General features: G+C 48.9%; 1 protein-coding gene across 4 annotated transcripts in view; it reads left to right on the top strand.

The window, feature by feature from the left end:
• Window positions 1-12,180, top strand: part of GNAS (GNAS complex locus) — a 949,043-nt gene that overhangs the window by 472,930 nt on the left and 463,933 nt on the right. Inside the window, exon 1 of one of the 4 annotated variants that reach the window (XM_078651839.1) lies at window positions 8,974-10,399. The exons of 2 other annotated variants lie outside the window; for them this stretch is intronic. In XM_078651839.1, coding sequence (XP_078507965.1) covers window positions 10,261-10,399 — 139 coding nt within the window. In that variant the 5' untranslated portion in view covers window positions 8,974-10,260. Of the gene's footprint in view, window positions 1-8,973; window positions 10,400-12,180 lie in introns of those variants that run through there. One more of the 4 variants, XM_078651838.1, reaches the window with a different exon arrangement.

Genomic DNA, 12,180 nt, shown 5'->3' with positions numbered 1-12,180 from the left:
TTCTTCTGGTTCTTCGCCCTCGTCGTCAGAAGACGGGATATGATGTACTGTTTCTCTCTCCTGACGGATCACCAAAGGTGATGGTCTTGGTCTTGAGGATGGGGTCGGTCCAGATGTAGCTGGAGTCTTCTCCGTTGATGGGGTCGATGTCGATTCAGGAAATCGCTGTTTGTAGTCTTGGATCAAGAACTGTAGGTCTGAGACTATAGACACCGGAAGGCATACCATAGGTGTGACTTGCGGCTGGACTTGTGAATGTACTGTCTCCTCCGTAAAAACCACTTCATCGCCGTCCTCATCAGTGCTTTGGCACTTTACTATGAGATCTGAAGGACTGGTGGCCTGACCGTACTGGTCATCGTCCGATTCCTCGTCTTGTAGAAGACAAGATGGGGGTAACTTTTGCACCCTGCTTGGAGACGTTAAGTCTGGTGTTATTGGCTTTTTCGTACTCTTTGTCGTTGGAATCGTAGAGGGCTGACTGGCCGCTGACGACTGAGAAATCAAGTCCGACTGTTTCCATAGCATCGACGGCGTCGTCGACGGTGTTGTCGTCGACTGAATGTCGATTGACGATGGTGATATCGTCGACGGTCCCTTCGTCGACTGTACCTTCGACGACGGACCCGTCGTTGATGGTGCGCCCGTCGACGGTGTCTTCGTCGTCGCCGATGTCTTTACTGTCGTCGATGTCTTCGTTGACGGAACGCTGGTCGACGAGGGTGTCTTCGTCGACGGCGCAGGCGTCGACGGTTTTGGTCTCGTCGTCGACACTGATGTCGACGTCATCGACGGAATCTTAATCAACGTCGAGTGCTTTTTAATTAGAACAATCGACGACACAGGCTTACCCGCCGTCGACGATGGAGTAGTCGTCATCGTCGATGAAGATGCTGACGACGCGGTCGTCTTTGACACCGTCGTCGTCGATGTAGAAACATAGACTGTAGAGACGGATTTCTTCAGCGCTGAGGGAAACGTCGACGAAATCGTCGTCGACGACGGCACAGGCTTCCTGAAGGCAGTAACCTCCTTGTCAGACGTTGTAGATTTTGCCTCTGAAGAACGTCTGTAGGGCTAGGGGAAGCAACCCTTGGCCTCTTCAAGGATAATTTAGAGTAAACTGAAGCCATCTCACCGTCCTCTGAAGACTCCAGGTTGTCTCTGGTTTTCAGCCTGTTCAGCCAGAGGAGCAGCCTTCCTTCCCTGTCTTTTAGAGTTTTTGTAGAGAATGTTCTACAAATCCTACATTCCTTAGGAGAATGGTCTGGGTACAGACAGTATAGACAGGTTTCATGCTTGTCATCGACGTGGAGCCCCTTCTTACCACAAGAAGAGCAAGCTCTGAAGAGACCCTTCTTCTGTTGATCAGCCATTGTTGATTTATTATTATTATTATTATTATTAAGCGTTCTTATATAGCGCTCGATTACCCGTAGGCATCTCGGCGCTTGCCTTGGGAACCCGTCCTGGTTTTTCCCTGTGAGATACCCGTACTGGGCATCCCCAAGGTGAAAGCCAGGCATCCCGCCGCGGGGGGGGGCGTAGTGGAGATTAAGCAAGCTAATGCCCAGAGCTGCAGAGTGTGAACCTGTGACTCGAGTAGGCACCGAAACGAGAATTATCGAGTCCGTGGATATTTTGGGCTCAAGACCCTGCCGCGTTGGGAATTGAACCCTGGTCCCGGGTCTGACCTCTGCTTCAGGGTCTGCCGCCACTAACCAGTGAGCCACACTTCTCCACATTTATGAAGGAAATATCCAATTTCTGTGAGGAAAAGAGATAAAACTAGGAAACCTGAGGAGAACTCAGGTGGAGACTCCCTAGCACAACGTGCGGTAGAAAATCTGAGAGACTGAGGCTCCTGACAGGAAGGTTCTAGAGGGAGGTGGTAGCTGATTGGCTACCTTCTGGAGTTTGGTCCTTTTTACAAAAGGACATAGATAGGCTACTAAGGTTAGGCCCTTAGGTCTACTTTTCTCTATGTATGTCTATAGGACATTACTTTTCTATGTACCGGGGACTCCCGTCTCGACGACGGGGAATGATTCAGGCATGTGAATTTATGAAAGACACCCATAATACTGGATAATGGGGCGAACATCTGTGGAGCACCTGGCGCAGCCTGTGGGGAGGGTGCACTTCCTGAAACCTTAGGAGTGTGCTCCCTGTATTCTCTTCAGTGAGTAGGACACTCTGGCCCTTGCCTGCAATCCTATGAACAAGTACTGTGCACTGATCTGATGTCTGCTCTTGGGGCCCTGGCTTACTGACATTGCGCTCCTTACTGGGGGTGTCCGCTTCCCCTGCTGTTGTGCACCCTCCACCACCTGTTTAGCCTTAATCCTTCTGAATGTACAAAAATCTTATGCAACTCAAGTGATTTACATCACAAACACTTGTGTATAAAATACTTTCAACAAAGACAGAGAGCAAGAAAGATAATCACATAGAGGGTGTGCCCAATATAATACTTTTTTTTAATTAAATTTCAGTTCATTATTGTATGGTGAACAGAAATATTTAAAACCATTATTGTACCAGAGCGTTTGGCTTAAAGAATATGAACTCAACACTGGTTTGGTACTGTTGCATCCTCATTCATTCATTCAAACACAACCACCCTAAATTAGCAGTCATCAATGATAAATGATGATGGTTAAGTAATAATTAACGACAGATAACTTAGTAATTAAAAAACAATACAATAGATAAATACAATCAATTGAGTATAATTATCTATTGCTTTGGGTTAGGCATCTAACAAGGGTCTCTCCTCTTAGACCTGGCCTCCCAGCCCGAGTGTTGGATACACAGTGGGGCACCCAAGTTACTAACATTTGGCAGAACCTCCTTTTTGGCTGGGCGCTGTCGATGACAACGGCAAGCCTCTGTCTGACTGGACAATGAGTCTACCCTTCAGCAACCCCAGCGCTGTCTCCCGTGTAGAACTTCCTTGCTGGCCGCTGCTGCTGAACATGTTGCATCAGGCGCCTTTGCGACCCATGCTGAGAGTGCTATGCGCTTCTCACCCACTTGGCATTGGGGGGCTATGTGCTCTTGCGCACCCTATATGCTGCTGTCCCCCCCTCACTAGATCACCTTCCCTGGCACCACCTGTTAACAATTTTGGGCAGAAACCCATTGTACCTCTGCTCTCTGTGGTATTATAAGTTTTACTATGTTAGCCTTTACTGCTTTCTTGTTGCTGTCCATTCTGTAAGGAACCGGATTCCACTCCTTAAATAGCTGGCCCAATGGCCAATACTAACATATTCACCTGTAACATTTGCTGCATGCACACTCCATCCTGCAGATATGTTGTATACTCCTACTTCCACCGCAGAGCGACACACATTGCATTCCTACAAGAATCCCATCTAAGGCAGAGGCTGTGCCCATACAGAAACGCTGGAATGGTCAGGTGTTCTCAACCAATCATTCTATCTATGCTCGTGGGTTATTAGTCTGGCTAAGAGCCGGGGTTCCCTTAATTTCCAACACCACAATTTCGGACCTGGAAGGGCGGTACATCTTTATAGAGGGTAGACTGGAGGGCCATTCTGTTGCTTGGAGAAATGTATGCTCCCAACTCTGAGCAAAGCAAACACAAGGAGATGATGGACGGAGCACTGAAACTTTTCAGACACTCACCGATCTGAGTTGAATCCATCATGGTTATTTAGCTCACTTTACCACCCCAGTTCAGACCAAGCTATATGCAAATCAGTCTTGATCCTATGCCTCATGGGAACAGTCCAGCCCGAACTGCCAAGCCCGGTCTTCCCTGGACCAGAAACAAGCATCCTGGGACCGGTATTGAGGTAACACCCCTCATCAGCCAGGCTAGGTTGAATCCAGTGGCAAAGTGAGCAAGGGACCCACGTCTGGGCATACCCTGCCAACTTAGGGCGAACAAAGCAAACACAAGGAGTTGATGGACAGAGCACTGAAACTTTTCAGACCCAGTCACAGATCTGCATTGGTCTTTATCTCACTTCGCCACCCCAGTTCAGACTCTGAGCAGGCAGCCTTCTGTTTTGGATGCCTCATTCAGGATTCTATTGTTGACTCCCCTGCTTGACTGCTGGAGACTTCAATAGTGTCCTGAATGTTGACCTGGATCCCTCCATCCCCCTACCCCCTCACACTATTGCCATATTGAACGTGCGCATGTTATCTGGCTGGCTTAACCTCTGAAGCCTTATAGACATTTGGCAATCGTGCAATACATCTGCATGAATTTACTTGTTCTATTCACACCCACATGACCTTCACGTCCAAATTGATTGTCTGGTTAGTATGCCGGATCTAGCCCGTAAAATCGTATACATTGATTACCTCAGTAGAACTTACTCAGATCATAACCCCCACCACTTACGCCTATGCTGGGACTACAGCCCTTCCCTACACCAATGTGGCATTTACAGCCGGCTGCGTTTGAGGGTCCTTCATTCTGTGCCTCCCTCAGCAATAGCATCACTGACTACTTTGACACTAATAGTGACTCTGATTCCCATTGTTTGATAAAGTGGGATGCCTTCAAAATAGTGACCAGAGGGCATTGCTTTGTCCGTGCTCTGAATACGCACTGCCAGCTTGATAGCAAAATATGCCAGGTAGAAGGGACCATACTCCGCTACGAGACGCAGGCGTAATCATCCGCAGATGGCAAGGAGCACCTAGATCAAGCGCGTCATGAACATGCTACGTTACTGGAGAGACTTTTATGCTTAAATTATGTGAAGAGTTGCTCTGAAGAGGACAAATCAGGAGCGCTACTTGTCTGATAAGATAACCCACAACATCCCATACTTGCCGTACGAACGGAGTCTGGGGCTCTCATGCACTGAGGGACATACATGCTGCTTTCATGCAGCACTGTCCTTCCCTGTACATGTCAGCAGCTCTTGCATCAGAGGTGGATACTGGGTCCTTTTTAGCTAAGGCGTCGCTCCTCCAAGTGCCGCCGGACCATAGAGAGCAACCTAATAGCGATATTTCACTTTGTGAAATCAAAAAAGCTATAAGCGCACTTGCATCCAGCAAGACTCCGGGCCCTGACGGGGGTTGTCACCTGAATTCTATAAAACCTATGCATCCCTTCTTGCCCCGCTTGAAAGCATTCTGTGATGAGGCTCTAGCAGCTGTCTGTCTTCCACCCTCGCTTTGTGAAGCTCTCTTTATCTCCATACCTAAACCAGGCAGGGATCCGTCTGCGCTGGAGCCATATGGACTACTTGCGATTCTCAATGCAGATTACAAAATATTTGCTAAGATTCTTGGAGACCGACAGACCCCTCTGGTCCCTCATTTAGTCCATCCATACCAAAATAGATTTGTACCAGTGAGGAGTACATCCCTAAACCTGCGCCGTTTTTTTCACATATTGGAGCACACTCTACCTCCTGGCACCGGGCCAGTTGTCTAGTAGAAAAAGCCTTCACTGGAGTGGACTTATTTGTACTTCTGAAATATGGCCTGGGAACCTGTTTCCTTCGCTTGATTAAACTCCTATATACTCGACCCTCCGCTAGGGTCAAAACTGGCTGCCTCATTTCTGACTCCATATCGATCCACAGAGGCAGCTGGCAGTGATGTCTGCTGTCCCCATTACTGTTCTCATTAGCAATGGAACCATCTTCTGTGCGTGAGGTCAACATTGGGGTATTTTGCTAAGAGATCAAACTCATCCAATCTCCCTTTATGCATACCATATGCTCCTTTGCCTTATGGACATACATGATGTTCCGCCTATCATATCTCAGACACTCATTGAATTTCCATATGTCTCCAGTCTCAAAGTTAATTGGGCTAAATCTTGCCTCTTTCCATTGGCCGCTGCTATGGCTGATCCTGCCCTTAGGATAGATAATACTTTCTTACCTTGGCAACCCGCCACGTTCCACTATTTGGGGTTGGAATATGTCATACACCTATGGACTTTCTCAATGGCAATCTTAGCGAGCAGTGATCTCGCACAGATGTCTTTCTTGCGGTCCCTACCGATATTAGTGGCAGGTCGCTTAGCCCTCACAAAAATGGTGATGCTACCACGTCTGTTATACCTCTTTGGCAATCTCCCTCGCCTTTCTTTCGATCGATTGAACCACTGACAGGTGAATTTGTTTGGCATGTTAGGAGAAACTAAGCTGTACCTCGCCCCTGACCAGGGGGGTCTAGGAGCTCCAAATTTTGAGCTCTACTACCTGGCTTCTAAAGTGCAGTAGGTAGCCAGGTTGTTATCAGGTTGCCAGCTGATCTACACTGAAACTGCTTCCCCGTGGGAATTAACAAGAATATTGCACCTTTTCCAAGACAGTATTACCCCGCCCCGTCTGATGTTGTTTGCATGTCGTTGCTTCCAGAGAAGCCTCTTCCTTATTTGTTTCATGTCGCCATACGCTCCGGCTCTTCCACTGCTTGTTACATTGTGGAAGTAGATTATTAATAATCCACTGGTGCAGGGTCACCCTTTAGTCCACGGGTTCTTAACAAGTAAGGAGGAATCGACACTGGAGTGAAGTACCATGGATCATTTATTTAGCATTCATGAATGGGGGCCCATCCCACAAGCACCATAGAGATACTCTGGGAGAAGCACACTGAACGATGGGTTACATGGGTTTTTATACCAAGAGATCACAAACAAGGGACGCCCAGAGGTAAATAGAGCTTTGGGTAAAAAACACAAATGAGGTAACGGCAAGAATCGATGGCCTCGGTGTTTTGTGCAATTGCTACGTCCTAAGGCTGACCAACAAGATATGCTATCTGAGTAACTTTACTTGAGGATTAACAATTGTCTGAAAACCCTCGAGCAGACGCCAGCTGTTCTTTTGCGCTGACTCTGCATGTGAACACAGCCTACAATCAGAATCATCTTTCAGCTCTCATGGTTCAGATGTACCTATTCCTGCTACATCCCAGTTTGTGTCCTGGATCTCCTCTATCCTATTCCCTCACCCTCTTGACAAGGAGCATATTTTAGTTCCCATAGATTAGCGAGCCCTCCATGGCCTCTTCCCCATTCTCTTGCTATCTTCCCTTCATACCCTCTCCCAATGTATGCGCCTGTTTTTATACACTTACTCTGCACTCTTGCTGGAGGCGCCAAGCATGTTCCAGGTCCCATAGATCTTTGAGTTCCCGTCAGCCCTCTTTACCCATCTTCAGGTATGGTATTTACTTGTCCTTACTCCTCTTCCATGGAATGTGTTCTATACCGCCTCTCTATACTCCTGCCATTAATAATAATAATAATAATAATAATAATACAGACACTTGTAAAGCGCAACAGCTACCTCAAACAGAGGTGTCCCGGCGCTAAGCGATCAACAGTATGCGAATGGAGAACCAAGAATCAACTACCACGATCATCTGTACCACTCTAGCAGCTCACTGTTACTGTCTGCACACAGAGGTTTACAGATCTACCAACAAGATTAGTTTCTGAATCCTGATTACCGTTCTGGTACACCTCTATCGGTGCTGTCATGAATGCACGTCTAATGAATAACTACCTGTAAAGTTTATTGTCATCATGAGAACTGATGTAAGTGACCTAGGGACATAAAATGTTAACTATGCAGTACTGCTTTATTATTGTTATTGTTGTATTAAAAACCAAAAACAATAAAAAAAAAATGGAGAACCAAGAAGCAAGGCATTGGACCCGTTAATCTGATCTAAAGAGCCAGGTCTTGACTTTCTTACTGAAATGAGTGAGTCCTCCGACCTCTTCCCTTCCTCCTGTTATTTACTCCTAGTATTTACCCTACTTGCCCCCTCCAAGCATGTGTCCTGCATTACATCAGGCCCTTTCCACTCTCGGTGATTCTGGGCATATTCGAGTTTGCATTCTCCGGGTTTTCTTAACCATTGTATCTACCCTCTATTTGCCCTTCCTGTTCCTCACAGATTGCGTTCAATATTTCCCCATCTCCACTCCTTCTGATGATAGACAGGTTTCAGTTTACACAAATGATAAAGTTTCTCTCAATTATCTTCTCTCCCTCCCGTATTTACCCCCAGTACTTACCCTACACCTGCCCTATTCTGTCACCTTCAGCATGGGTGATATATTGCTCCACTGTCTCCCTCGTGCTGTAGATTAGGCAAGTTTCAGTCTCTCTAGATCAGCGAGGCCCCATCATTCCTCCCCTCTGCCGGTATTTGCACCTGGTATTTACCCCATATTTTCCTATGGTAAGTTTCCTGCATATGCCCTTCTTGTCCCCTTCACCATATGCTTCATATCCGCCTCACCGCTCTCGCTGGCGTTAATGAGCATCTTTCAGTAATCTTAGTGCATCTGATTCCTCTCCTTTGCCGGTAGTTACCCTGTATTTACCTAAGGTGGTTTTCCAATACTTGTCTTATATAGCGCTTACTACCCCTGACGAGGCATTGTAGTTATTTTCGGGGAGTAGCACGCCACTCCGGAACCCAAAAAGAACTAGTGGTGAATTATTATAGGGAAATATGAATTAATTTGAGTGGTGCACGTGTGAGTCTGTTAGATGGATTGGAAAGGATAATGGAGGGATATTAGAGGGAAGGGTCTATGAAGTGTTTATTGGGAGATCATAGTAAAGAACAAGTGTTTTATTTGCCCTTCGTGCCCCCTCCTACGTGTGCCATGCGGCTCGTATTGCCCAGTTTACTCTCACTGGTGACGGTGAGCACCTTTCAGTTCTCCGAGTCCCCCCGAATCTTCTCCTTTGCCGGTGTTTACCTTGTATTTGCCTGTGGTAGTTTCCCTACATTTGCCCTTCATGCCCCTCCTGCATTTGCCATTTGTTTAATATTTCCCTCTTCACTCTCGCTGGTAACGAAGAGTACATTTCACTTCCCCGGGGTGAGGAAGCCCCACCATTCCTCTCCTTCCCTCTGCCGGTATTTACCCCCGGTATTTACCCTGTATTTCCCCGTCACCCCCCGCCCCCTCCCTCGGCGGTGACGCTGTATCATGTGCATGTTTTAGTTCCCATGGTTCAGTGAGGCCCGCTCGCCCCACCCCGTTCCTCTCGCTGTCTCCGCTCCACTTCAATACATGAAGGAAAAAAAAAACCATGAGAAAATGCGCCCGAGAATAGCAGGAATCGAACCCCAATAAACCGGGCTCCTGGGGGGCGGGGAGGAGGGGGAGCCGACACCCCCACCAAGCAGCAGCCGACGCCCCCGCAGGGCACCGACGAGGGGGCCGAGTACACCCGGAGCAGACCCCGAGGAGAGGAGGAGGAAAAAGGGCTGGAGAAAAAGCAAGGGGGAGACGGCAGCCTGAAATCCCGGGAAAAAAGAGGGGCCTGCACGGAAGGAAAGCGCCCGAGGAGGAAGAGGAAACGGGAGGCCGAAGGACGGGCAGGAGGGCGGCCGAATATTTCCGAAATATTTGATATATCCTCGAGCCCGGGCCCAGTCTCGGTGGAGAAAATGCTCTGAGCAGAAACTTGGATCCGATTTTTCCTGCCGGAGAAGGGGGAAAAAACCCGAGGCCGCGGGCTGGAGCCGAGCGCTGTAGGCGTTCCCTAGGAGATTGGGGGTGCATTTTCGCCGGGGGAGGTCCGGCCCCTGTTTTCTTGTATTTTGGTGGTGTTTATTATTATTATTTTTTTTAATTAGGGGAGGCAACGTCAGGCTGGGGATCTCTGGGCGACCGCTCGCCGGACCCCCCCTTCCCGGTGCACCTCGGTAGGGAGGGGGCCCTTCCCCGCCGCCCCCAGGAGAAGAGGGAGCATTTACAGGGCGGAAATCGGTGCAGTTTGCTCAGGGTGCAAAAAAAAGGGCGAGGGGGCCCTCGGAAGCAGCGGGGCGGTAGAGGCCTTGCCCCGGCTTGTGGAGAGACAGTTCGCCCCCATTCAAGGATATTTTTTGTGTGTGCTTTTGTCACCCCCACTCATTTTGGGGACTGGGCCACGGGATTGCATTATTTCAGGGCCTGGACTAAAAAATTAAAGAAGAGGTGAAGGGGATTGGTCGAATTTCTTATATTTTTTTGTTCGTAAAATGGCACACGTTTGTTAGTAGTTTGGGCACAGAAGGTGGAACATCATTTTTTGAAGAAGGAAAAAAAAAACGAAAAAAGAGGGTGTTGGTGAGGAGGAGGGAGCTGCGGGCCCGTGCGAGGCGCCGGGAGGAGGCGCCGCCGCCGCTGACAGGAAGAGGCCCGGCCGCTCCCGCCGCTCCCCGGCCCCCCTCTCCCCGCGGCCCTCTGCCCTCGCTGCAGTCCGCCGCCGCGGTCCTCTTCCCCCGGGCAGCATGGGGTGCCTGGGCAACAGCAAGACCGAGGACCAGCGCAACGAGGAAAAGGCCCAGCGAGAGGCCAACAAGAAGATCGAGAAGCAACTGCAGAAGGACAAGCAGGTCTACCGGGCCACGCACCGCCTGCTTCTGCTGGGTAAGAGGGGGTGCCACTCTTGGGTCCAGGGGCTTTTTTGGGGGGCCTCTGCTGTTGGGGAACGGGATAGGGCCTGCTACAGGGTTTGGCGGAAGAGAGCTACTGCTTAAACCCTCTCCATGTTGGTGAGGGTAAGTGGGCACCGCCTGTGACAGGGAACGGCCAAGAGAATGACATTGGCTGAAAGATCGGGGCGCTGCCTTCTATCCAGGGTGGGGGGTCCTTGAGAAAAGCTCTCAGAGAGAGATGGAGAGGGGGTGGGTCACCAGTGGTGGTTTGGGGGCCCTTATTGATTGCAGGGTGGCCGAGCCCATTACTGTCACAGAGAAGGGATCGCTATTCAGGGGGGTGCACTGCCGAGGCAGCACAGGATGACCATACAAAATGGTTTATTGCCTCAAGAGCACGTATTTTGTCAGCTCATTGGAGGCATATAGATTATATGACGGGGGCACAAGCCGTCTGCTTTGGGAAGGGGCTACACACAGCCTGCTGTTGAGTTATGGGATCACAGTGCTTTCTGCTGACTGTAGACGCACACCGCTTGCTGCTAGGTAAGGTAGTGCACACTCTTGCCCACCTGCTGCTTTAAGTAGTACACAGTGCTTAGTGCTGTGATGTGGCACCCACTTCCTTCTATAAGTTAAGGGGTATATATACTTCCTGCTGCTTCATGTCTACGGGGTGAGGAAAGGATCACGTTAACTGCTCCTGTTGGTAAGTGGAGACACGGTCTGCAGCGACTGAGTGAGGGGGTACACACTTCCTGATTCTTTTTAATGTAGGGGCACTGTCTGCTGCTGGGTAAGGGCGTGTAAACCATCTGCCATTTGTTGGGTAAGGATGCATGCACCGCTTGATAGTTCTGTGCTTGTTACTTTGTGCTGCATGGTAAAGGAACACCCTGCCTGCCATTGCAAGGGAACAGATGCCAACTACCGGGTTAGGTTGTCTCCAGTTCCTTATTTTGTTTAGGTGGGTCATAAGCTCATAACCTGTTTGAATTAGGATGTCAGGAACTGGGGGGACAAATACATAAATACCCCTAATTTTCCAGCCCAGACTGCTGCTTGAACATGACTTGTCAGCACCCTATGCTGTTCTCTGATCGTGGTTGTATCCTCAAACATGAGGCAGAAGGTAAGCTACCTGCTGTTTATAGTAAGGTGTGCAGGCTCCTGTTGGGTAGCCATGCGAGGCACCTTTCTGTACTGCTAAGCACTGCCTATTTGATGACTGGGCATTGGGAATAAAACTGCATGTTACCTCCTGTTCTGTAAGGTGGGTCATAGTCTACTTGCCGTTACTCCTTACATGTTTGCTTCAACACACCTGAGTCCAACCATGGCCGGATATTCTGAGTCACTGGTTGGCAAAGAGAAAGGTCACTGCCAGTTGATGTGTAAGAGCTGGCGTGGTGTGTATCCTGGACTAAGAAGATGTACTCTCAATAATGCTATTGGTAGCCCCTTTACTTTTAAATGGGGGCTACATGATCCTACCCTAGACCTGTCCTGCCCTTTTTGCCCTAAGACCAAGGAATATATTATTCACATATTGTTCTTTTGCAAGCGCTATTATAATCACAGGAAGAAGTGAATATTACTGTTATGTCGCAGTATGGGGGTTTGAGATTTTAGAGCTGTCTCCAGAATCCTCAGATCAAATACATCACCCCTGACCCCAGACCGGGCAGTGTAGGGTCCTGGATACTGTACTGCCCTGCCCACTGCCGCTGCTAGCAATGGAACCTAGACAAATGCTCTAGTTACACCTTCAAA

This window comes from Lissotriton helveticus, chromosome 7 (assembly GCF_964261635.1).
Source record: "Lissotriton helveticus chromosome 7, aLisHel1.1, whole genome shotgun sequence".
Taxonomy (NCBI): domain Eukaryota; kingdom Metazoa; phylum Chordata; class Amphibia; order Caudata; family Salamandridae; genus Lissotriton; species Lissotriton helveticus.
This window is presented reverse-complemented; position numbering and strand designations above follow the sequence as displayed.